Source organism: Chionomys nivalis, chromosome 8 (genome assembly GCF_950005125.1).
Source record: "Chionomys nivalis chromosome 8, mChiNiv1.1, whole genome shotgun sequence".
Classification (NCBI taxonomy): domain Eukaryota; kingdom Metazoa; phylum Chordata; class Mammalia; order Rodentia; family Cricetidae; genus Chionomys; species Chionomys nivalis.
The window spans coordinates 76,469,306-76,496,545 of record NC_080093.1 but is presented as its reverse complement, the minus strand read 5'-3'; the positions used below and the strand labels follow the sequence as shown (position 1 = coordinate 76,496,545).

The following is a 27,240-nucleotide window of genomic DNA, read 5'->3' as shown; positions in this document are numbered from 1 at the left end:
TCTTCTGGAAAATTTGTCCATGTTGGGCAAGTATAGCAGCACACACTTATAATTCCAGCACTTGGGAGGCCAAGGCAGAAACAGTACCAAAAGTTGGGGTCCAGCCTGGACTACATAGTGAGTGCCAGGCCAGTCAGGGCTACATAGCAAGACTCTATCTCAAAAAATTATCTACAATATCCTTCTTTGTTACTTAGAGTCTATCATTCTGCCTGATAGTTTAGTCACTCTCTCTGGGTAGTGGCACGGATGACTTTTTTTAAACTCATGATTAATTTGTGTCTTTGACTTCCAATACATTCTACCACCTCTGCCTTTCCAGAATTTAATGCACGCCATTGCATTTAATCCATTTGCAGTAATAACTAATCGGTAAGGATTTGCCTCCGCCAGCCAGACATTTATTTTATATAATGCCTCATCTTTTTCTCCCTTGTATCTTCCACTTTGATTCCCATCTCATTTCCTCTTCTATGTAGTGTCTGATTATTTTCTTATATAAATTATAATTGATCCACAATTATGAACAATTTGTGACTTTAGTTTCAATAACATTTTTTAACGTTTGTTGAGCCCCAGCAAGTGCTAATGGTACACTGTCTCTTCTCAGAAAGATGCTAGAGTGAGGATGCTTTCCCTAGCTTTTTGTTTGTTATTAGTAAATGATACAATAATATTTATTAAGGACATCAAGATCCTGATCTGTGGTCCCAGCACAAGAAAGTCACTCTTGGATTTATAAAGGACAGCTTTGCCTCTCATACAGTATTCTTAGTTGACAGGTTTTTGTTTCGTTTTCACAGTGTCTCTCCAACGACTTCCTACCTCTAGACTCCAAGAGGAAAGTACTCTGTAGTCTTGTACTTGGCAGAATTCTCTCCCTTGATACTCTATAGCCTTTTGTTTTGTTTTCTAAGGCTACAATGTAACTCAGGACCTCAGGTACACTAGGCAGGCACACTACCATTCAGAGACGCCCTCAGCACTTTACTGTGCCAATTCTCTGCCTTTGGAACGTGGACATTTTTGTCGTGAATGTGTCTCAGTGTAAGCTTCTTCTATTGCCCTATTTGAAGTAGTGGTTTTTTTTGTTTTGTTTTGTTTAGATGAAGTTTATGCCCTTTTTTTTTTTAAGTGTAGTGATTTTCAACCACAGTTCTTCAAATCAGATGCGATGTTTACTTTCTTCTTCTGTGACTCCTATTTGCATATGGAGGTGACTTTGATAGTGGCCCAAGGCTTCTCAGGCTCTACTAAATCTCTATTTTTCTTACTGCTCCATACGATTGTATAATGTCAATCGTGCTGTTTTTAACTGCTGTTTTTTTCCTTTGTCTACTCAGATATGTGAAGTCTTCATTTTGTTACTTTACTTTGCAGTCTGAGCATTTGTGCAGTCCCTTTTCATAATTCCCATCACTCATTGACAGTCTCTATATGTAGAAATCTCGTTTTCCTACTTCCCCTCAGCTCGTTCTTTTAGGAATTGAGCATTTTAAGACAGATTGTTCATAGTCTTTGTTTAAGAAGTCCAGCCTCTGGCCTTCCTCAGGGGCAAGTATTTTCTGTGTGCTGTTGTTTGTTTTCTCCTTCTTTTGTATATGATAGCTCATATCATCTTGTTTGCATGCTTCTTAATTCTTTGTGGAATACAGAAATATTTCAACTATTATTAAACGCTAACTCTGAAAATCAAATCACACTTTGGAACTCCAAATTACTCTAAAACCAAGCTAATAGGCTTTTTGTTGTTATGTTGTTGAAACACTGAATTACAGCTTCTTGATTTGTTCAGGAATCATTCTTTACATCCACTACCGTGACAGAGACTGAATCTCATAACACATGAGGAATATTTTGATTATTCCAATAGTCCTGTTTAGATTTATAATTTCTTATATTGAGTGGTAAAGAATAAAATTATAAATTTCTAATAACTGTTAAAATGTTCATAATAATTGCATATAGAGTGTACAAGTCCAGAAATATGAGCTTCTTAAGTGTTTTTTTTTTATCCCTTTCTTCAGAAATATCTTTGTGCATACATTGCGTTCTAGACAGCCCATTTATGTTCTGGAGAAAGCAGTGGCAACAAAAACAGACATTTTCATTTCTTTTTTTCTCAGTTTTTTTTATTGATATTTATTGAGCTTTACATTTTTTCTCTGCTCCCCTCCCTGCCTCTCCCTTCCCCCCTTCAACCTTCCCCCACATTTAAATTTCTTGAAATGCCTACTTAGTGTACACATAACAAGCCAATTTAGACGTTGTGTTTTTCAAAATTGTTTAAATTGATCATACTTCCCTTTACTTTTACAGTCAACTTTGCTGTGACCTTAGGAAGCTGCTTTTTTTTCCTCACCTACTTCCCATGTATTACAATGTATTCGAACTATGAACACATGACATTCAAGCAGAAGCTAATTTGGTGCTTCAACTTTAATGCTGGGATGATGTTCGGACTTAAATTCCTGATCGATGCAGAGACAAGGAGTGAGTAGTGACCATGTAAACTTTCCTGTGCTCTCAAAACTGGTTATTCATAGTTTAATTCTGACTGCTAAAATGTCCTCCAAAATGTTCTTCTACTTTGTACTAACATATTAGTATATGAGTGACTTCACAGTCTCTCCAAAAATTATCTGGTTGTCCAGAAAGATAGCAGACATCTATCCTTACACTTTGGTGATTATGTTTCTCAAAAGTTATGCATTCCTGTGAGATTTTATCATGCAAAGCAGTAAGGAGAGGAATCAGCATCCTAGTCCGTAGGTCTGTTTGTTTTTATTAAATTCTACTTTCCTGAATTTTGTGTAGTTCATTTTTATTCAATCATTTCCAATTGTTTCTGTTTGGGTACAGTGAGAAACAGTTCCACGATTACCTTCTTATGCAGATATCCTCTTGGAGTCTTAAATTCTAAAGCTAAGAAGGTAATGGACTCACATAGAAACTTCTAGAAAGCACCAGCACATCACTCAGTTATGATACAGATGAAGAACTTCTTTAGTCCCTCTGGCATCTAATTGAATGTCTCATGATTTGTCTTAGAAACTGGAATTAAATGGAGTAACATATTCTCACCAGCGGATACAGACAGCTTTTTATTTGCCTACGTGCTAGGAATGCTCTTAGTTGATGCTTTCCTATATGGCCTTGTGGCCTGGTATACAGAAGCTGTCTTCCCAGGAGAGTACGGTGTGCCCAAGCCATGGAACTTTTTCATGACGGTGAGTCTTGGTTCCTCACATAGATGAATCTTTGTGAATTTGTTTTAAACATCTTGAAAGAAAAACACTAGTCAGTTTTATACTATTACAGTATAGTAGGTGGGAGAACCATTCTTATCTATTTTCCTGCCATACTAAATCACCACTGTTTTCCTAATACAGTCTGAGACCTCATACATACATGCATAGACGATGTAGGTAAGATCCTGGAGTCCTAAATTATTATTGCAGATATCTATAATTATATGTGAGGAAACATAACCCTCAGGTAAGAGATGGAAAAAACAAAGTGTACAAATTGTGAGTAATGAGTCCACACATTTGCAGAAATGTATTTCAAAAAGGCTGTGCACTCTTTTTTAGGGGGGAGGGGGCCAACACAGGGTTTCTCTGTGTAGCTTTGAAGCCTGTCCTGGAACTAGCTCTGTAGACCAGGCTGCCTTGAACTCATAGAGATCCGCCTGCCTCTGCCTTCTGAATGCTGGGCGTGCACAACCACCACTCAGTTGAGGCTATACATTCTTAAACAAGGTACCAGCACTGAGACTCTGGACAGTTACACAGAGGAGTTGAACCACACCTGGATCCTCATAGCCTTGTCTAGATTCCTTATAGTCAGAGCTCCAGGAAGTAGTATGAAAATCTTTGGCACACATGTTGCCCAGAGAAGATGTGATAATAATATAACACTCTCTCTATGGTGTCAGTTGGCAGTAGTTACTTTACCCCTCTCAAATAATTATTTTGCAGGGGCAGTTTTTTTAAGATTATAATTTAATTGCATTTCTCCTGTCCTTTTCCTCTCTTCACACCCTTCTTTGCACCCCTCCCTATTCTCCTTCAAATTCATGATCTCTTTGTAAAAAGACTAGTTGTTATTGCATGTTGTTATTGCATATGTATATGTATGTACATACATACACACACACATATATATGTATATATGTGTGTATATATATATATATATATATATATATATATATATATATATATATCCTGTTCAGTCCATATAATGTTACCTGTATATAAATTTTCAGGGCTGACCTCTTGAAGCTGGGTAACCAATTGATGTGCTTTCACAGCTCTCCCGTGCTCTGCTTTCCTTGGTTGCCTAATGCTCTTTGTGTAGGGCTGAGGTCTCATGAGCTCCTCTCTTTACAGTTTGGCATGTTCCTTGTTCAGCTCACTTTTGGGCAGTCATGTTGATGACTCTGTGCATGTAGCTCCTGATATTATTGGGAGACAAAAATCAGAGCAAGTTCTCTGATCCTCTTGGAATCTTTCCATAATGTTCTCCAAGCCTCGGGTGTGGGAGTGTGTTGCAGATGTATCCACTGGGACTGGGCTCCACAACTCTATTGGATTAGTTGTGCTTTTCTGTTATCTTTTCCATCTGTTGCAAAGAGAGATTTTTTTAATGAGGGGTACAGACTACACATATCTATGGGTTTAAAGGCAAATGTTTATAGATTGTTGTTAGCAATTATGCTGGTTTAGGAAAGTAGTGGCTATAGATTCTCCTCTGATAACCATAGCTTCACTAACACTGAGTAGCTAGCTAGGTTTCCAGAACAAGGTGTGGTCTCCTTCTTCTTGTGCTAGTCAGAAGTCCAAGAGAGTTGTTCGTTACTGCTAAGGTATGTATGCCAATACTACACCATTAGGGTTATCATGCCAGGCTGGCCATTGATTTGACTTATAAACTGGGTGGAACTGTTGGTTGTCTCTCTCTCCTTTGGAAACTTGCATAGTGCTTTCTGGTACCATGAAAGCCGGTTGCCACAGAGGGAGCAGGCAGGTCAGTTCCAGCTGAGGGGACTCTGGGCACTGTTTCTGAAATGTGTGGTGTCTTCAGCAATAAGGATTTGCTTTCTACCTCTGGGAGATACCCATGGTAATAGCAATAAGCTATATGTTTGGGGAGACTCTTGGACAGCCCTGGCTAACAACTCAAAAGACGGTTTCTCATATCTGGTATTTAGAATTTTTTGTAAGTGAGTAGCCCAGATGAGAAAATTTCACTAAAACTATACACGTATATTTATATATGGAGTTATGTGTATTGTGGATTTTGTTTTTTGGTAAATAATTTATTACTCATGACTCTTTCAGACATTCTTCTTATTATTTAACCCAGCTCCCTCTTTCTTTTATATTTACTTCCCTTCCCTTCCATAAAGTGCCCATCCTTTTCCCATTTGCCCTGTACGATCATTTGTACCCTACTGTCCCCTTTATGTTCCTCCCACCTGTACAGTCATCTCCAGCTCCCTCCCTACAAAGCCCCCCTCTTTTCCCATTTCTCTGATAAGATCACTTGTATCCTGCTCTTCCTCTCTCTATTGCTCCACAAAGCCCATGTGCTGAAAATTGTTCTGTTTTACTTTCCTGGTTTCTGTAGTTATTACAGACTACGTTATATGTTTATATCTGGAAATTTGGAACCAGGAGCCTCCGACAAAAGAAAACATGGGATTTGGGGTCTAGGTTACCTCACTCCACCTGATCTTCCCTAAGTTTGTCCATTTGTCTGCAAAGTCATGGTTTAATTCTTCATTACAGCTGAACGGTATTCTATGGTGCACACATACCACATTTTCACTGTCACTTAGGTTGTTTCCCTCTCCTACCTGTTGTGAACAGAGCAGCTATGACCAGGGCTAACCAAGTATCTTCAGAGTAGGACGTTGGGTCTTTGGGCATATGCCAAGGACTGGTATAGCTGTATCATATGGAAGATTTATTTTTAGCTTTTTGAGGATTCTCCATACTGGTTTCCCACAGGGCTGCAGCAGTTGGATATTTAAAGTTATTACTGAAATTTGTGTGTTAATTGTAGTCATTGTGTTGTTGATGTTTGGTTTTGTTTGTATTCCTAGTGACTCTTTGTGTTTTAATAATTATGGCTTCATATGTTTCTTCATAGTCTCTCTGCCATGCTCATTTTTCTCTTCAGCCCAAAATATTGCTTCCTATGTCTTCCTTGGTTTTGGTTTGTTGGACATAATTCTTTTCAGGATGCTTATGTTATTGATAATTTTTCTTTTTCCTTCAAGCAGAGCTTTGCAGCATGTATTATTTTACATTGGCTGTCACAGTCTTTTAAGACTTGGAATACCTTGCTCTGGGCTCTTCTGGCTTTCAAAGTTTCCACTGAGAAACCAGCTGTTATTCTGATTGGTATTCCTTTATATGTGACTGGACTATTTTTCTCTTGCAACTTTCAATAGTTTTCTTTGTTATATATACTCAATGTTTTAACTATGATACGCCATAGGGATTTTCTTTTCTTGTCTATTTGGTGTTCGTGTGCTTCTTGTATCTGTCTGGGTGTGTCTTCGCGTAGTTTGAGGAAGTTTTCTGTATTCTTGTAAAGGATCTGGTCTGTGCCATTGACTTGAAATTCTTCTCCTCCATCTATTCCTATGATGTGAAGCTTTGGCTTTTGCATGGTGTCCCACATTCCCCAAGTGTTTCTTTCCATATTTTTTTTGTTAAATTTTCTTGTTCCTTGCTCATCTTGTCTTGATCCCCTATGTTACCTTTGATACCTGATGTTCCGTCTTCTGCTGACTCATTCTACTTGCAAAGCTTTCCTTTTAGTTCTGCATTTGTTATGGACACAACAGGCTGGGGAAGATGAGAGAATGTGGGAGTGGGTTGGACTAGAGGTTGGGAATGTATTGGAATTAAAGTCAAGTGGACAGAGGGGACAATCCTGGCATATATGTTGTGTTTCCTGCTCCAAGCCAGACCATGGGGGTAGGTGTGTCTGAATGGAAAGGTTGGATATTATGTGAGAGCACCCTGTGGTTTTGTGGCTAGGCGGGGAAGATTCTGACTTAAGCCTAAGCCACTTTGCAGAGAGGCAATGGAAGGCCAGACTAGGCTGGTGCACAGGTGCGAGAACCCGGCTAATCTTGTGGGGTTGAGGAAAAGGTGTGGATGAGGACACCATGGGTACTCTCCAGGCTAGGTTCTGGCAGAAGCCGAGAAGGTGGCTACACCCAGGAGGTGTTGGACTAGCAGTGGTATAAAATGTGGGATCCCGTGGAGGGTCTTGAGGTCCCATGCTGCACAGGTGTGTTTAGCCAGAGTAGGACTGGGCACTTGCTATGGACCCAGGATAACTCTGGTGAGCTAAGAAAAAAATAAGAATCTGCTTGTAGGGGTTGCTTGCCAGGCTAGACCCTGGAAGAGGACATGGGGAGTCTACAGGTAGCTTGCTCTGAAATCTGCTCTTGAGAACTATATGCACCCCACCTCAGTGTAGTGTTCCCTTTTCTATGCCACCAGTTACATCAGTTCTATTTCTTCTTAGCACTCTTACTGGTTTGGAGAAACACCTAAAATGAAGCCCGAAATCACCCAACTTCATGAGACAATTCAAAGCAAGTATTTTGAAGCGGAACCAGTTGATCTGATGGCAGGCGTCCAGATGAAACACCTGCACAAGGTATTCTTCCATGGCCACCCTTCCTGGTGAAGCTAGAACCTGACGGTGCTCACGGTGAACCTTCAGTGTAAGAAATACCCCAATACTAATCAAAGGTCGAAGGTCATAGCCATCATATTTACTTCTCCAGAGAAAGATAAAAATGTTATCTGTACAATACTTAATAGTTGATCCTCCTACTAGAAGATAGTCAGATTCCCTATGGCCTGTGTCAGGTAGTCTGTCTGTGCTGCTGTAGGAGCCAGCCATAAGCTAAATATGAACAGACCACACAAAGGAAGTTCTTTTTTGGGGGGGGGGGATTTTTCAAAACAGGGTTTCTCTGTAGCTTTTTGGTTCCTGTCCTGGAACGAGCTCTTCTAGACCAGGTTGGCCTCGAACTCACAGAGATCCGCCTGCCTCTGCCTCCCGAGTGCTGGGATTAAAGGCGTGCGCCACCCCTGCCCATGCTGCAAAGGAAGTTCTTTACTTCCAGCCATTATCACCTGCCAGAGTAGGACTCAGCCATCCATAAGTTTATCAGAGGCCTGGGTCTCCGTAGTTTACCCTGCAGCAATACCTGGTTGCAGGAAGAACCATAAACTGAGATTACCCAAGCACCATCCAAAAACAAACCATCCAAAGGAAATGCCTAATGTTATAGCCATTGTAGATAGAATTACCTACCATCACACACTCACCAGGACACCCCTAGACAAATGTCAGCCAATCAGGGTTCCTGAACCTTAGAAACCCCTCACCCCAACCTTTACTACTATAAAAACCCAACTCTAACTGAGCTCCAGGCTCTCTGATTATTCTAATACATTGGACACACGGAGAGACCGAGTTTGCAAACTTGTATAAAATAAAGGCTCTTTGCTTTTACATACGGGTCTCGGTCTCCTTGTTGGCTTTTGGGAAACTTTGGGGATCTGGGCATAGCACTGCCATTTTAAAGTGTAGCAGATGGAGCTTTGTGGCGTTGATTTCTGTTTGGTAGTGTTTTCCATTCACCTTGTGGTCTCTTTTGCCCGGGTAGTATTGGGGGAGGAGGAGGAGACACTTGGTTTGTCAGTCCTGGTGGGTTTCCTGTAGATGTGCAGCTCAGAGGACTCATGTTATCTGGGATTTCCTTCTCTCTCAAGGGTCTGCCTAAGCTTGAGGACTGAGCTCCTAAATCTGTTGCCTGAAGATACTCAGGAGGGTGGAGAGTGTTTATTTTCTTATAAACCTTCCCCAGCTTCCTTATATTACAAAAAGTCTCTATTTTGCTTTTATTCACCTAGGTGCAAAATTCAGTTTTTCCCAAGTCTTCTCCAGAATGCCAAACATTTCAATAAACTTTTTTGTGAACATTAATAACCTGTGCTATAGGCAAAGCCAGAGGCCACTGACTCAAGGAGCACACAGGCTGCGACTATTTCCCCAACTCTACTTACCCGAGCCTCCCACAGTTTTCTTTACTTCCCCCGCTTTTTGCCCCCAAGAATTTCTCTAATATATCCATAGAGCACATCCTTCCCAACCCTCTCCTGCACTTTCATATCCAGGATCATGACAATATTCAGAAGAACTAAAGGTTTTGGATTGTATCCTATTCATTCATTCATTCATTCATTCATTCTTGCTCCTGGAGATCCAGCAGTAAAAAACTCAGAAAAAGTCCACACTCTCAAGGAGCTTGCTTTCTAGTGTAAGTGAAAGCATTTTAGCAATTAAATTAATTAATTATAACCCATGCTAGTGCCATTGGAGAAATAAAAACTAATAATGATGTAACAAATTAAAAATAGAGTTCATCAGATTGTTCATGGAAGCCTCTCTAGAAACCTGGCATTGTGGATGCTGACTGCCCTACACAACGGTCATCTCTGTTGAAAAAACCTCCTCCGCCCAGACTAGGTGCAACTCTCCAGGACTTCTATCAGTGGCTGCTTGAAGTGGAGGCTTGATGGCTCAGTTGTCCTCCAGCTCGGCTCTACATCGCCCTCTACAGCTTTGAATTGGTACTGGAGAGATTTGCACATCTTTTGCTATGTGGTTGAGATTCAGTGGCTGGAAGAAATAGATGTTAGCGGACCAACTCACAGACATTGCAGCGACTATAGGACAATCCAGAGTCTGTTTGCTTGGTTTGCTGATTAAGCAGTCAGGAGCTCTAGTCTGAATACAAGAACTTAAAACACTTTCCTTAGCCTAAATCTTCTCTAGGGATACTACTTGGGAGAAACCTTCCCACCATTTGGTAAAACCTGCCACAGCATTGTGGTTTCTGTCACACAGAACATTGCCTGTCCTCATGATCAGTGGGATGTATCAGAATGCCTGCTTTAATTCTGCATGTAAGGCTTTATTCCCAGGTTGTTCCTTGAGTGGTTTGTAAACTCAGCTGTTGTTTTAAAAAATAACCCAAATCTCTTTAAATGTTCACATGGCATCTGAGCCGTCTTTCCTGGGAGTCTCTAGCATTCCTTAGACTTCAGGCTGCTTTCACCTTGCTGATGAATTTGAACACAAATTATGGTTTGGGAAATTATTTAGCTTCTACTTATTGCTAGAACCAGAAATGATGCTCTTTCTGGCTGTTTGCCCTCTGAGCAGAAACTCTGCTCACCTGTGTGAAAGGCATTTTGAGGGGCATCCTTGGTGGCTTCCATTTGGCCTTTCTTCAAAGACTATGTGTGTGTGTGTGTGTGTATGTGTGTACGCAAGCGCGCGCACGCATGCACGCACGCACACATGGATGCTCGTGTGAATATAATCACATGCCACGGCTCACATGTAGAGGTCAGAAGACAGCTATGTATGTCAGCCCTAGCCCCCTACCTTCTTTGAAACAGGATCTCTGTTGATTTTTGACTGTACATGAGAGATAAGATGGCCTACTAGCTTCCAAGTATTCTCCTGTTTCTGCCTCCCATGTCCCTGTTGGAGAATTGTTATCAAGGATGTATCTGGCTTTATGTGTGTTCTGAGGATTTGAACTCAGATCATTATCCTTGTACAGCAAGTGCTTTTGCCCGCTGAGCCATTTCCTCCATCCCCAAAATAAAGACCGACTAAGATTGTGGCATTGCCAGCTTTAGGATAGTAATTAAAATTACAAAGAAATGGATGGGGTTGTTCGTGTAAATATTGTACACCTATTGTGAAATTCTAAAACTCACATTGTATCTTCAAATAGATTTTCCCTATCTGCCATTCCTCCTTTTTACACTCTACTTCCCCATAAGATTAATGCATAGTCTTACTTTTACATAAAGTGTCTGTGTTTACTTGTAATTCTAAACTGCTTATGAAGGCTACATAGTTAACATGTATGGGCTTCCCCCAAAAGGTATTCCAAGAGGGTAACACCACCAAGATAGCTATTGAGGACTTGACTTTGAACTTGTACGAGGGACAGATCACGGTTCTTCTAGGACACAATGGAGCAGGAAAGTCCACTACTCTTTCCATCCTCTCGGGTAGGTGTTCAGCTCTGTCGAGAAGGTGTCCTTACCCAGACACTGGGGATAAAGCAATGAAACTCACATGATATAGTATAATAGTCCACTTCATTTTCATGTTTGTAAATAATATAAACATTTAAAAGTTGGTGTTCTGGGGGGAAACATTATATAATGACTAAAAAAGCATGAAGAAGACAGATATTTCTTAGCGTGTATGTGTCTAGGAACAGAGTACCGAAATCCTCAAAGCACAACAGAAAGACCTGAAAGGCAGCAGACACATTTGCACTTAGAGACTTCAGCGCTACTCCTCCAGCCAGGGATGAAGCCAGCAGACAGGACAGCAGTAGGGATGCTGAGGACTTAATCTCCAGGCTCCAGTTCACATTTGTGGAAAGCTACAGCCCGACAACAGCTAAGCACACAGTGTTTACAGCCCCCCATGACCTGGTACATCAAATCTCAGGCTGCTCAGGCAAAGGAGTAAGAGCTAAGAAATGTGAGATATTCAGGCATGAAGAAAATAATTCTAGACTGAAACTTGTGTTTTTAAGAACCCAAGAGTACCAAACATGGTCAAACCATTGGGACGTAGAAGAAATAACCCAAACATTTTTATATATACATTTTCCTTCTGAATCTATAAAATCTTAAATAAAAACAATATTCAACTTTTGGTCCATTAGGCCAACCCCATATTGAGTGCCCCAGTGACTCTGACACAGCTAAAAAAAAGAGCAAAAGACAAAGCCATTTGAAAGGTCTGCTAACTTAGAAAATGAAAAATCAAGATCTCTGGCAGGAGTACTGCTAGGGTCAGAACAAACCCTGAACACTTACTTTAAACACACCGCCACCCCCCATGAGACTGCCAAGCAAAGCATGCCCCAGGTTACTGTGGCAACGGCCAGAAGAGCAATCCATAACTAATTGAGCCTAACTACCAAGCATAATCCCCAACGGACCAGGAAAACTTAACTGAGAAAAGAGACAACCCAAGAAAGCCAGATGAAAACCACAAAGAGCTACTTGCCAGAGTAACACCCAACACTCCACATTACAGGAGAAAGGGAATTTACTGGAATCCTCCAGCTAAGTCAGAAATTAAATATGCAAAGAGACAATAGCCTGGTGAGGATTAAGGGCATCAGTATTTCAAGTCACTACAGTGTGTGTTTGTGTGTAGTGGCTAGAAGCCAACATCCTGGTTCACTTTGCCACCTTATTTATTTATATATTTTGAGATGGTTTCTCACTGAAACCAGAGCTCATCCTTTCAACTATTATGGCTGGTCTGGGAGCCTCAGGGATGACTTTGTCCCTGCCTCAGCCCCTATTCCTATTCTACTCTTTACCACCTTTGAGTGCTGGAATTATAGGTTATACTGCCATACCTGGGTTTCATGTGAGTGCTAGGAATCCAAACTCAGGGCTTCATGCTTGTATACCTTACTAACTAGCCCATTTACCCAGACCTAGAAATCTTAAAAAAAGAAAAAAGGAGGAGGAAGACCCAGTAGGAGGGAGAGGGAGAAGAGGAGAAAGAGCAGAGGGAGGAGAACCAGAAGAAGGAGGGGACCAAGGGAGGAGCAGGAGAGAGGAAATGAAGGAGGAAGAACCAAGTGTGATTTCTAGAAGAAGTACAGGAACCCAAGTAAAAAGTGCATTATTAAAAATTAACAATTGAACTGGCAGAAGAGTCAGTGAATTTGAAGAAATATTGATAGATATGACATGAATAACACAAAAAGAAAGATTAACAGCATCAGAGAAATACAGGCACCTTTATGTGTACCGAATGTATGTGTATTATCAGTGTCAGATGGGGGAAAAAGGAGAAAGTAGGAGAAAGGTAGTCTAGAAATAAAAGTTGAAAATTTGCCAAATTCATTGAAAATATCAAATGGCTTGCTCAAGAAATCAACAAATCTACAATAAGACAAACTGAAGTCTATACCCAGCATGTTATAGTAAATTCTGAAAAGCAAAGACAGAGATGTTGAACACACCAAGCGTGTCACTCGTCACGTGCAACACAGCTAAGAGGTGAAGCTAAGAGGTGACTTTTTATCAGACACAACACAGGCCAGATGTGAGTGAGGCTACACATTTAAACTGGTGAGAGAAACTGAAATGAGCATCACTGTTACCACCATGGTAATGAATTGTAAGAAAGGGAGAAATGAAAAGGGCGGTGTTGTCTTAGTTAGGGTTTCTGTTGCTGTGAGGAGGCACCATGACCCGGGCAACTCTTGTAAAGGAAACATTTAACTGGGCCTGCCTTACAGGTTCAGAGGTTTAGTCCATTATCCTCAAGGCAGGAAGCATGACAGTGCACAGACTCATGGTGCTGGAGAAGGAGCCGAGAGTTCTACATCTGGATCTGCAGACAGCATGGAGAGAGAGGGGTGGGGGAGGGAGAGGAAGATTGGGCTGAGCCTACCCTGAACATTTTAAACCTAAAACAAAGCCACACATACTCCAACAAGGCCACACCTCCATAGTGCCTCTCCCTAGCAACCAAGCATTCAAATCTATGAGCCTATGGAAGCCATTCCCCTTCAAACCACATTTCACTCCTTGGCCCCCATAGGCTTATAGTTATATCATAATGCAAAAATGCACTCAGTCCAACTTCAAAAGTCCCAATAGCCTATTACAGTCTCAACACTGTTTAAAAGTTCAAAGTCTCTTCTGAGAGTCATGCAATCTCTTAACTGTAACCCCTTGGACAACCAAAACAAAGAAGCAGTCATATAAGTCCAACATACAATGGCACACGATATACATGACCATTACAAAGGGAAGATGGGGAATGAGGAAATACTGGCCAAAGCAAAACAACAACAACAACAAAACAGCTGGGCTCTTTTCAGCTTTGTTGCCTACAACACACTTCTTTCTCTTTGGCTGAGTCTACTCCCTGTTAGCAGCAATCCACACTAGGTATCCCACAGCTCTGGCATCTCCAACATCTTAGGGTTTCCAAGGCAATCCAGGCTTCATCTTCACACAATGGCCTCTCTAAACCTCCATGCCTGGGCACCCCTAGCATATTTCTGGACTTAGTGGCTTCCCTTAGTTGTAGAAGAAGATCCCATAACCCCTTTCTTCTATCCTTGATTCTAAAGTCAGAACATGTGGCCAAAGTTGCCAAGTTCTGCTCTTTTCTGGGACTAGAACATGGCCCTCTCATTTAATTACATATTCAACAGCTTTCTGGGTTTTTTTTTCTGTTTTATTTTTTTTTAAATAATTTACTGCTTAAGCTTGACTGTCCTGGAACTGGGTTTGTAGACCTGGCTGGCTTCAAACTTAGACATCTGCTTGCCTCTGCCTCTGAAGTGCTGGGATTAAAGCTGTGTGCCACCACAAAGGGTCCTACATTTTTCTTTCATTCCTTTTCACAAGTTGGAAACCTAGCTGGGTGGGATCTTTCCCTAAGGTCATCACTCCCGTTATTCTATCTAACAACAGATTTTTCCTTTAATCTGCTTAGCTCCTTGAACACAGGATTTAGCTTCATCCCACTTCCTGGTGTCCCTTTGCTCCTTGAACTGTACTCTTTGTATTTTTCCTTGCTCAACTTGCTCCTTTTCATTAAAGATCTTCTTAAGAGTGAACACTAGTAATCACAAAGTCAATACTAGGCTGTTGTGAGATTTTCCTCTGCCAAGAAATTAGTCCAAAACTATTAATTTAGTCTCAAGCAGATTTTTTTGGACAAGGGTAGAAAGAAGCCCCACTCTTCACCAAAATATCACGTACTAATATTCTTCTCTTCCGAAACCTCTTATTCCAGGCCTCCACAGTTCAAATCATCCTCAGCAGCACAGTCTTCCATGTTCCTTTAGTATGACCTGTTAGGCTTCACTTAAAGCATTCCACTGCTTTCCTAACCAAAGATCCAAAGTCCACATTCCTCTAAACAAAAACATGACTAGCTCCATGACAGCAATGCTCCAGTCCCTGGTACCAACTTCTGTCTTAGTTAAGGTTTCTGTTGAGATGAAGACACGATGACCATGGAAACTCTCTTAAATGAAAACATTTAATTGTGGGTGCCTTACAGGTTCAGAGGTTTAGTCCATTAGTCATAACAGAAAGCACGATGATGCACAGGCAGAGCCAAGAGTTCTACATCTGGGCCAGCAGGCAGCAGGAACACAGAAAAAGGCACTGGGCCTGGTTTGAGCATTTGAAACCTTAAAGCCCACCCTCAGTGACACACTTCCTCCAACAAGGCCACACCTACTCCAATAAGGCCACACTTCCTAATAGTGCTAATTTTGGGTGACCAAGCATTCAAATCTATGAGCCTATGGGAGTCATTCCTATTCAAACTATCACAAGTGTTAAAGAAGAGGGGACATGTAACAATCTCTACTAATATATTTTTACTGTTTTCTTAATAAAATTATACCACTACATCATAGCTAATAATATATAGAGATGCCATGTATAATCAATAGTATCAGAAGGAAGTGGGAGAGAGATATGCAGAGGTCACAATCATTCAGTTCTCTGGAATTAAATTACTATAAAACTTAAAAAGCTCCAAAACAACTACAAAAATAAACAAAACCTTTTGACATCCAAGAGTAACAGTGCACGACTGTGATCCCAGGACTTAAGAGATAGAGGCAGGTAGATGAGCAGTTCAAGGTCATCCTCACTACATACCAAGTTCAAGGCTTCCAGGGCTATGTAAACCCTATCTCAAACAAACAAACAAACAAACAAACAGATGAGCAATAGCGAGGAAAAATAAAAGTAATAAAAATATTGTGATAGAAATATTAATTCAATGCAAAAGAAAGTACCAGTGGACGTAGAGGACTCAAGAACACAGGCACAAAAATCTAAAGAATGTGGCAGCTGGAAACTCAACTGCATCAATAGTTGTATTAAATATGGATTATTTGCTTCAATCCAGGAGGCATCCAGGAGCAACAGCAATGGCCTGTGTTGTTTCAGATGTCTCTTAGACCCCCTGGCAACAATGCTGGAGAAGATTTCTCATACCCGATCCTGGGTTTTTCATTATACAGTTTACGGCTCTTGTGGAAGCGTATTATTACCCCAAGTGACATAACTACTTAAAATAAAGTGATATATAAACACATATATCATATATATAATTTTAGACAAATACAAAATAATATGATTCCCTATGTCTTTCTCAAACATTCTTAGTGTTTTTTCTCACATACTCCTCTCTCCCCTTACACTTAAATACTTTATCCTCTTTTTCCAAATCTCCCCTTCATTGCACTTGCATTAGGCTCTTCCACATCCTGGCACTTCTCCCCAAGCCCTGATCCCTTTTCACTGTCGTAGTTTCTATGGTTACTATAGGTTATATATTCACATCTGTCTTTCTGGGTTTGGATTACCTCACTCAGTATAATATTTTTGTTGAAGATACCACACACTTTGGACACAAGATTTGAAGGCAGTGAACTAAAACAGGCCCATCAGCCTCCTCCTTGGGGACTAGATCTCATCGTTTCAGAAGGAGCTATGCAAGCTGTCAAGGGAGGAAAGCAATCAATAGCCCTACCAAATGTAAATCATATGAACCATAACGATGGCCATCATGACAAGATATTCGAAGGGTGCAGTAGTGGCCCTTTAACTTGGGGGTAACCAACACTGTCTGGTTGAACGTATGGCCTGCACAACAGGAATTCTTGCCTAGTACACCAGACCTAGCCAACTACCCATGACTGGAGAAGCCATGGACACTATAGGAGAACCTACTACTGCCATTTTCATAAACAAACAAAATTTCTAACTGTATCCTAAATGCTTATCCTTACACCACAGATAAGGATGGCTTTCACCATTCACCAAAGAAGACTTTTTCTGCAACAGGTAGAGACTAGTACAGGATCCCACAACTGTACAAAATGCATATAATACATGACTCAGAGGTGTCCAACCCCAACTGATACACCTGTAGCACAACCCTTACATGTAAGACTCAGGAAAAATTGAGGGAAAGAGAGCAGAAAGATTGTTTGGAGCCAAAGGCCCAGGAAATCGGCTGTTTATGGCCCCTGGACATGACAGGGAAAATGTATCCATGACCCTCAATGACATGGTTACCTGAACAAGACTCGCAGGATGAGTTGACATGCTACTGTAAACGGGGGAAATTACACATGGACCCATTCCTATAGAAATGCTACAGGCTGTCAATAACTGCTGAGAGATGGAAAGAAGAGTTGATGTATCAGTTGTCCAATCCCAAGTGGTCAGCACTAAACACTTACATATGAACAAAAACAAAACAGGCTTGATAGATTACATATACATACACATATACATACATATATGCATATGTGTATGTACATGTAACAATAATAAAACACCTTGAATTTGGTGTAGATGAGGACTGTTCACTTGTTTCCTGGCTACCCAGACCTGAATAATCACACAGAAACTATATTAATTACAACACTGTTTGGCCAATAGCTTATGCATATTTCTAGATAACTCTTACATCTTAACTAACCCATTTCTATTAATCTGTGAATCATCATCAGGTTGTGGCCTACCAGTAAGGTTCTGGCTGGTGGCTCATGTCTTTCTTCTTTGGCAGCTATATGATGTCTCCTTGATTCTGCCTACTCTATATTTATATCTCTTTCAGCCTGACTATATTCTGCCTTACCATAGGCCAGTGCAGCTTCTTTATTAACCAGTGGTAATAAAACATATTCAAAGCATACAGAGGATAACCCCACATCATCTCCTCATTTCTGTCTAAATAAAAAGGAAGGTTTTTAACTTTAACATAGTAATATTACATATAACTAAACAGGTATCAAGCAAGATTTACCGTTGTAATATTTCTTTATGAGTCTAAAGTTTCATATCTAACTTATCTTTTATCATAAGTAAGGAAAACTATAACTGTCTTCAATTCATCAAAGACTCCAGAAGGATATAATATTACTTAAGAGAATAGGAAGTGCATTGTAAGCAACTTCCAAAGTTGTAGAATTGACAGAGACATCTTGCTGCCTGGACAGTCACCCAAAATTCTGTAACATTGGGGCATCCATCTTCAGCCTACAGGCCCATAGTATCAGGCAGACTTTTCCATGAAGCAGGAAATTTGAAAGACTGTTTTGTCTCTATTGGCAGTTTGTCAGTCACTTTCTTCTGTGTCCTGCAGAATGTCTGGTAGACTCTTTCATGAAGCAGGCACTCTGAAGGATTGTCTCACCTTCAAGCAAGTTCAGCAGTCATTTTTCTGTGGGTCCTGCATGTCCAGTTCATACATCATACCATCAAGCAGTTCAGGCAAGAGCAGTTTCTTGCCCAGATGGCTAACAAACTCCATAAGGAGCCTCTTCGATGCCCATCATTCTCTTGAAGTAGAATGGTGTTGCCAGGAGCAGATGTGTCTCATTGTCATGAAAAGCCCTAAATTATTAAAACATTTTAAATGCCATATTACATAGGTCTTTGAAAGATATGAAGAATGCCTATCTAAGTGAAATATATCCCTGTATATCTAAAAAACCTAACATGACTACATTATTCATTTATAATAATCTATCTAGTAATCTGTATTTCTTAATTATATATTACATTTTTAAATGAGTCTCCCAAACACATAATACCTTAAACAAGAGTAGAAATATACATATAACAAAATTGACCTTAAGTTTGTATCAATAAACCAAAATCCATACCAACTTATAGTATTCATTTCTATATCATATCCCCCTCTAAATAAAAACAAACATTCATAAACAATCATTTAGTGAATTTGGGTGTTGTTCTCTATACTACTTCCTGATGATTGGGGCACTGTTAATCATGTCTTTCATGGAGTATCTTGTGTAGCAGGTCCTTCTCAACCAGTAGTCCTGAAACTGTCATGGATGTTGGACCATCTGGGTAATTGCTTCAGGGGGATCTTGCTTGATCAAACCATATTAGCTAGTAAGGAATCTACAGCTTTCTTTCCTTTGTGGAAACAAATGCAGAACCGCTTTTCCAAAGCAACATATCCTTAGACTCAAATTTTGAAATCAAGATACCTTAAATATATATATTTAGCTTAGCAACTGATGGAGGTGGGTCATCTGTCTATCTGTTGCTTTCATTGGTTAATTAATAAAGAAACTGCTTGGCCTTTGATAGGACAGAAAATTAGGTAGGCGGAGTAGACAGACAGAATGCTGGGAGAAAGAAAGCCGAGTCAGCCAGACGCCATGCCTCTCCTCTCCAAGATGGATGCAGGTTAAAATCTTACCAGTAAGCCACTACTTCGTGGTGCTACACAGATTATTCGATATGTGTTAATCAAGATATGAGAGTTAGCCAGTAAGAGGCTAGAGCTAATGGGCCAAACAGTGTTTAAAAGAATACAGTTTCCATGTAATTATTTCTGGGACTAAGCTAGCCGTGTGGGATCCAGGTGGGAATGTAGCCTGCCGCTCCCTACTACAAGCAGCTTATACAATGAATGTCTCTCTGTACTTAGTTTATTCACAATCAAAAAATTGAAAGAAAATGTAATAATATACATAATCCAGACTCTCTGTGTATTTTCCATTTTTATGTGGCTTATTTTTTTACTCTATTACTTTTTAATATTTATTTATCATTATTCCTTTAATCTATGACTATCTATACTCTGTCTCTTTAAAGACTTTGTTTTATTTTTTTAAAAAACTATTTCTTTTCATAACTCTCTATATACTTTTCCGTCTCTCTCCCAAGCCTATGTTCATTTTTAAACACCGTGTTCAGAGGTTTATGTCTGAATCTGTCTTATTGCATATCCGTAATCATTTTCTGACCAGGAGTGCTTTTAAAATGGTAAACAGCTTGGTTACAGTGGCCCTGGATGCTGACTCCACCTCTCTTGGCCTTTCAGTACGGTGGAGGTATGTTTACAGTCAGTTCTGGGACTGCCAGGTGGGAGCCACACTCACCACCTCAACTCTGGTAAGCCGTTGGCCCATGCTGCCACCAAGTAACTTGCAGCATGCTGCTCACAGACCCCATTCAAGTGCTGAACCTCCTAAAAGAGCCAGAGCTGTTAGTGCAACTAGCCCGAACCAGGAAGCCTCCTTAAAGAAGTCTCACAGTTTTTGCTGCTACCACGGAGTCAGGAAGCCTTTTTTATTTATTTATGTATTTATTTTTATTCTTTTTTAATTAAAATTTCCACCTGCTCCCCGTTTCCCATTTCCCTCCCCCTCCTCCCACATATTGCCCCCTCCCCCCACTCCCCTCCCCTATCCCCACTCCTCTTCTCCTCCCCCCACTCCATTCCCTCTCCCTCTCGATACTGAAGAGCAGTCCAAATTCCCTGCCCTGCGGGAAGACCAAGGTCCTCCCACTTCTATCTAGGTCCAGGAAGGTGATCTATTGGGAGCCCACCAAGGTCAGCTGATCTGGGACTGAATAAGCATGGGTTGAAATTGGACTCTCTGAACATGGCAGACAATGAAGGCTGATGAGAAGCCAAGGACAATGGCACTAGGTTTCGATCCTAATACATGAACTGGTTTTGTGGGAGCTTAGCCTGTTTAGGAAGCCTTTTCTTAAAGGAATCATGTTTCTGCTTGCTTCTAGCAAACAGAGCCCACCTGAGAAAATGCTGCTACCATGAAGCTGGGCTTAACTCTGTTTTGTTGTGTCTAGAATTCCTTTCCAAGCTCTCTCAGGTTTTATGTGAATGTAGCTGACCCACATTGCTGTGCCATTTTGTAGACAGAGACTGCTTGTTCATTTCCCGACTGCTCAGACTTGAATAATCACACAGAAACTGTATTACTTACAACACTGCTTGACCTATTGTCTCAGGCTTCTTCTTAAGTAACTCTTATATCTTAAATTAACCCATTTCTATCCATTTGTGTTTGGCACAAGGTTGCAGCTTACTGGTAAGGATCCAGCATCTGTCTCCTTTGGCAGCCACCTGGCATCTCTCTGACTCTGCCTACTTTCTCTCTATATCTCTGTTCAGATTTCCCACTTGACTTTATTCTGTCCTGCCATAAGCCCAAAGAAGCTTCTTTATTAACCAATGGTAATAAAACATACAGCATACAGAGAGGAATCCCACATCAGTTTGGGAAAGGGATATTGGAGGAGTTGGAGGGGTCTAGAAGTAATGTATAAAATTACTTTAAAATTCATATTATTAGTCTATACATAAAAGATTATCAGATGGGATAAAATATTAAGCATCATCACTATAATACCTTTAGGAGACATAGGTTAAATTCTAAAATGTAAATACATTGACAGTAAAAAGACAGAAGTTGCATCATGCAAATAGCAACAATAAGAAAGTTGGAGTGGAAATCCAAATGTCAGACAAAACAAAATTTTAAACAGAATCTCACTAGAAGCACAGAAACATACTTTATAATTATTAAATCCAGGAGCAAAATGTCCATGATAGAAGTGAGATGTCAGAAAATGGTAGTTTCATTTTAGAACAACTAAATTAGGCTGATTTGTTTAATTTGAAAACTTGGCAACAATCATGAAAAGGGATCAGACTCCAGGACAACATGGGCACTTTGTGACCATGGTCACTCTGGATGTTTTCAAATAGAATTAATTAATAGGGAATCCAGCAAACCTGTAGCCCCAGCTACTTGGGAGACTGGGGTAGGAGGATTTCTTGAGGTCAAGCGTTCAACAGATCACTCTGAGCAACATAAGATCCTTTCTCAGAAAGATTTGAGTAATTTAAAGTAATATTGTTCCTTATTAAAATTTACCACTCATTACAGCTGCCTAAGACTGTACAACCATCTGAACCGTTTTGAAATTATTTTAACTGATAGTATACTTTTTTATTCCAAGTAAAATTTAAGTTCTTCAAAGATTGCAGTTTTATGGTGTGGGTTTTCCCATCTAAAAGGTGCCCAAATCTATTGCAGTGAGCAGACTGCACTATAAATAGTAACTGTTGACAAGTGACTGGTGGTGGCACTGGGCTGTTGCTGTGTTACACTTCCATGCTTTGATCACCCCAAGTGATTTTCCCTTCTCCACTGAATGTTAAAAATCACGACATTCAGAAAAAATGCTGTAAACTATTTCTAATATGGTCCCCAAATTGGCCAATGAAAACTTTTTGTGATCTACAGCATTAGTGAACAATCCATGTGTAGATTTGCCTACAGAGCTAATGAGCACGTTTCCTCACCAAAACTGTTCTGTTTCATCATCTTCCTGATTCTAGGTCTCTATCCCCCAACCAGCGGAGAGGCCTTCATCCATGGATACGACATCTCACAGCACATGGCACAAATCAGGACATCCTTGGGCCTGTGTCCTCAGCAGAACCCGTTGTTTGATCACTTGACAGTATCTGAACACCTTTATTTCTACTGTGGGGTGAGCCAAGGATATCTCTTTTCCCTCTTCATTCTCTTCAGGTAGATCACCAACTACGAATATTCTTATAAAGTTGAAGAAATGATTTTAATTTTCCTCTAAACGTAAGACATGGAAAGGGAGCTATAGCACTCCAGAGTTGACATAAGGAAGGAGCTGCTGTGAAATATCTCTGTGATTCAGCAGCTGGGAGGGCCAGAGCGTAAAGTTCCCTTTGGGACAGTGATTCTCATGAACCCGTAGCAACTGTGGTTGCCCGCACAAGACAGAGTCAGTTGACTCTCCAGTACAGGCTGCAGAGGAACTCACAAAGCCTCACCTCTAGAGGAAGAGCTTTGGCAGTTGATTGCTGTTGAGACAGCTGTTATTGATTAGCAGCTAGTCGGTGACTTGTGCTCCAGCAGCAGCTTCACATGGATCCTTAGACCAACGGCATAGATGGGACTCAGTGCGTTATGAAAGCCAGTGTGAAGTTGGGAGGGAGACATGGCAGGGAGTGCTGAGGGAAGCCAGAAGAGGAGAGGGGGTTGATATGACCAAAATACATTATATAAACATATGAAATTCTTAAAAATCAGAAAATGATTTCTAAAAGAAACATATAAGACTAAACTTGAAAGTGCCATGCAAACTCTGCCTCCCTCTTTTAGGTAAAAGGAATACCTCAAAAGATGTGTCTTGAGGAAGCTAGCAACATGCTGACAGCTTTTAACCTGCTGGAGAAACATGACACATTTTCAAAGTCGCTGAGTGGCGGCATGAAGCGCAAACTCGCCATCATTATAGCACTGATGGGGGGCTCCAAGGTAAAGGGGACAAACTAAGTCTGTACCACAGCTAGTTTAAGAATCCAAGTGACACAAATCAGAAAGCTGACTTTGAGAGAAGCTCAGATGGAATTCACATTGTCAACCTCATTGGTATAAAATGACCATGGGTTTGATTTTAGTACAGAAGTCCTAGTTTTATATAAACTTATTATCTAGGCTCAGTTGGACATTTGGCTTAAGAGTCAAAATAAGAGCAAGCCCAGTCCTGGTAGGATACCATGGCACCAGTGTGTAGTTGTGTAGTCAGAATTGTTCTGTCTCTAGGTGGTGATACTTGATGAGCCAACATCTGGCATGGACCCGGCCTCAAGGAGGACCACCTGGGATCTCCTTCAAGCCTACAAACAGGACCGTACCATCCTGCTGACCACCCACTACATGGATGAAGCTGACGTGCTGGGTGACCGCATTGCTATCATGGTCCAGGGAACCTTGCGGTGCTGCGGCTCTTCAGTCTTCCTGAAAAGACTATATGGTCCATTTCCTTTAATTATTCTTAGGATGCTGTTGCTTTAATAACATGCTTTAACTTAGTTCCCATTGGTTTTGAGTATATAGTGAAAACTTGAATGATTCCTCAAGTTTTGTTGCTGTTATAATTCAGCTGTAAGTCCTTTGAATAGTGTTCTATTTTCTTCAAAATGATCTCCCACTCGTGTGTTTGTTGTGTTGTCCAATGTTGACACTCATTTCTCTCACATGATTTCTAGACAAATATGATCTAATGCAGTTGTCCATCCAGTGACAGTATAGCTAGGTACAGAGGTATAGAAATAGAGATCAGAGACGGATAGATGACTTTCTAATTTCCTTGGATTTTTTTTTTTTTTTTTTTGGACGTAGCTCACTGGCTCTTTAAGTGTTTGCTGTTTAATTCCCAAACAGTTCTGAAGTTCTCAGCATTTTTCTGTTGCTGATCTGTAACTTCATCCTGTTTTTGTCTGAGAAGACACTTTGTCTATCTTTTAAAGTCCATACTCGTTTTGTAGCTCTGTGTTCTGTTCTGGAGATGGTCCTGTGACGGCAGAACAGGCCTTCTGCTGTGTGAGAGTGCTCCCTCCTTCTGCTCTCTTGTCAACTTTCTCTTATTTCAGTGTGAAGACCTTGCTGTCTAGACACGCCTAATGCCTGCAAACGCTCAGATTGTACGTACCTGGCATGCCTTAGTTTCTGGTCCACTTCTATTTTCTTTCGCCCCTGGCTAGGCATTATCTTATGCTACCTAGAATATCCAGAACCTTTTGATTGGTTGCGAAAGCTTCCATGCTATGTTATTGAATAGGCAGGCTTTTGTTGAGGAGATGTCTTCCAACAGTTCTGTGCTCTTTCCCAACATCCAGCCGGAACATTTTATGCATCATTAAGGCCTGCCTTTTGCCTTTGCTAACGTGGATCTGGGGAACCACTCACCAAATGGAGTTCAATTTTATTGCACAAGCATGAGCCCCACGGAGTCTTCATTAAGTTTCCTGACTGATCATCATGGTTCATCACTTTGCTCTAGTTATGTAATCTCTAGTCTTTTGTAAATCCAACCACACAGAGTTCCTCTTGGTGTTTATATAGCCTGTCACTCAGCAAAGACTAACAGAGACACCCTTATGAAGTTTCTGGTTACTTTTTTTTCATTTTTATTTGAATGTATGTTTTATGTGTGCTGTGTGTGTGCTGGCACGCATGCTCATGTACTCATACGTAGAGTCCAGAGTAAGACATTGGATATCTTCCTCTATTGCTCTCTGCCTTATTTCCCTGAGGCAGGGTCTCTCATTGAACCAGAATTGCATCTCCCAGGATCTGCCTGTCTTTTCTCTCCAACTCTGGGGTTATAGGCAGGCATGCCATACTGGATGTCTGTTGGTCCTAGGGATTCATTCAAGTCTCACGCAGGCACATAAAGTGCCCTTGCCCACTCAACCATTTCTCCAGCTCTGGTTCCAGGGTGACTTTGCTGTAGAGCTCTGCACTCAAATCATCTTCACAGCTTGTAGCTGGAGTCTTATTTTTCCGACTGTTCAATCCAGGTGCGGCTCTGGAGGCTGCTGGTGCTCCCTTCTGCCGCACCTCCAAGCCAAAGCGGTGTGACCACACATCTCATCTCACTCTTCTCTCACAGGCATGCCCCGCCCACCCCTCCGCCCCAGCTGCCTCTTGTCTATAAGCAAGGCTGTGCTTTCGCATTTGCCCATTTCTTTCAGATGTTCATGGTGGCGTTCTAGGACATGCTAACATTGCCAGGGCCATGAGCTAAACTCATCCTCATTTATCATGAATGTTTTCATTGCATGCATAATTTTTGCCTAACGGAATTTTGATAGCTTTTCAGGATGTAATTTTACAATGACATTTTTAAATTTCCAATTATTTTCTGCATTGTGATAACTGCGATTTCCACTTGTATTCTGTTTTCTCACGCTTCACTTTTTACATTCCCATTTGGGTGACTTTTAGTGATCTTTCTTCGGGACTATTGATTCTTTCTTTTCCTCTTTCTGCTGCTGAGACTATTAGGTGACTTCTTTATTTGTACTTTTCTGATGTTTTATTGGCTTTTTTCAAGTAGCTTTCATCAGCCTGGAAAATGTCTGATTGTCTCAATACCTTCTTTTTCTATTTCTAGTTTATTGGTTAATTATTTATCATGATATTTTATAGCCTTTATCCAGTAATTTCTACATCGAGGCCAATCTCTGCTTCTAACTTTCTATAACATATAGTATTACATTTACTATATATGCTTGCTTGCTTTTTTATTGGCATAGTTTATAATTTTTATGAACAAAATGACACTAGAAACTAAAGTATGTAATATTTATCTCAAAGAAGCATATACCCTTGTCTCTGTCAGGCCCTGTTTATGAACAATAAAGTCAATAGACTGTGTATTTTGGCAATCCTATAATATGGTACAGCTTTGTTTGGATTCTGCTCATCATTGTCTTCAAATGTTTTATGAAGGAAACAGAATGTACTGTTAAGAGGGCTTGAGATCTATATATAGACAGATGGTGCTCCTTCTAGGCAGTAGCCTCATCACAGGCCTTCTGACTCTGGCATATCATCTTTGATTTCCACATCCCTCCTCCATTAATTTCATCGGTACTCTGTGCTCACTTGCTGTCTTATACTCTCTCTCCTCTCCTTCTTTACCTCCTGTAGTAATATGAACAGCGGGCTACATTCTTGGCACTTGGCTGCCCACACGGCTAGCTTTATACAAAATAATTACACAGAAACTGTATTTTTTTTAAAACACTGCCTGGCCCATTAGTTCCAGTCTCTTATTGGCTAGCTCTTACATTTTGATCTAACCCATTTTTAATATTTTGTGTAGCACCACGAGCTGGCTTACCAGGAAAGATTTTAACCTGCGTCTGTCTGGAGTAAGAGAATTATGGCAACTGCCTGACTTGGCTTCTTTCTCCCAGCATTCTGTTCTGTCTACTCCACCCACCTAAGGGTTGGCCTATCAAATGGGCCTAGGCAGTTTCTTTATTAATTAAGCAATGAAAGCAACAGATTAAAAAAAAATCACTCCCACATCAACCTCCCCTCCCCTTTCTTTTTCAAAGGACTCTTGTCAGGTGATGGACTCCGATACCCCAGAGCCTCTTCCCTTAATTCTGCTGTCCAAACCTAGGGTACCAGAATGTCATTGCTAGGAGCACAAATCCTAGAGTTTCATGGAGGGACTTTATTCATACCCTATCCCACACCTAGCTTTTGGAAGACCAGTGAAGAAGGAGAAGAAACAAGAGGAGGCTAAGGTGGAAGAGATAGAGGAGAAAAGGAGGAAGTACAGGGTGGTATGGAAGAGATGATGACAGAGTATAAAGATAGAAGATTTTGAGAAGATTCCTCTGATGTGAAATGACTTCTATTCAATTTATATAGTTTCTGGT

The 27,240-nt window shown here is 40.7% G+C and overlaps 1 protein-coding gene across 1 annotated transcript in view; it reads left to right on the top strand.

The window, feature by feature from the left end:
* LOC130880118 (phospholipid-transporting ATPase ABCA3-like) overlaps positions 1–27,240 on the top strand; it is a 79,729-nt gene that overhangs the window by 20,443 nt on the left and 32,046 nt on the right. Inside the window, exons 9-15 of the mRNA XM_057778991.1 lie at positions 2,320–2,493; positions 3,052–3,230; positions 7,552–7,686; positions 11,006–11,135; positions 22,354–22,508; positions 23,159–23,314; positions 23,603–23,813. Of these exons, the coding sequence (XP_057634974.1) occupies positions 2,320–2,493; positions 3,052–3,230; positions 7,552–7,686; positions 11,006–11,135; positions 22,354–22,508; positions 23,159–23,314; positions 23,603–23,813 (1,140 nt within the window). The remainder of the gene's footprint in view (positions 1–2,319; positions 2,494–3,051; positions 3,231–7,551; positions 7,687–11,005; positions 11,136–22,353; positions 22,509–23,158; positions 23,315–23,602; positions 23,814–27,240) is intronic.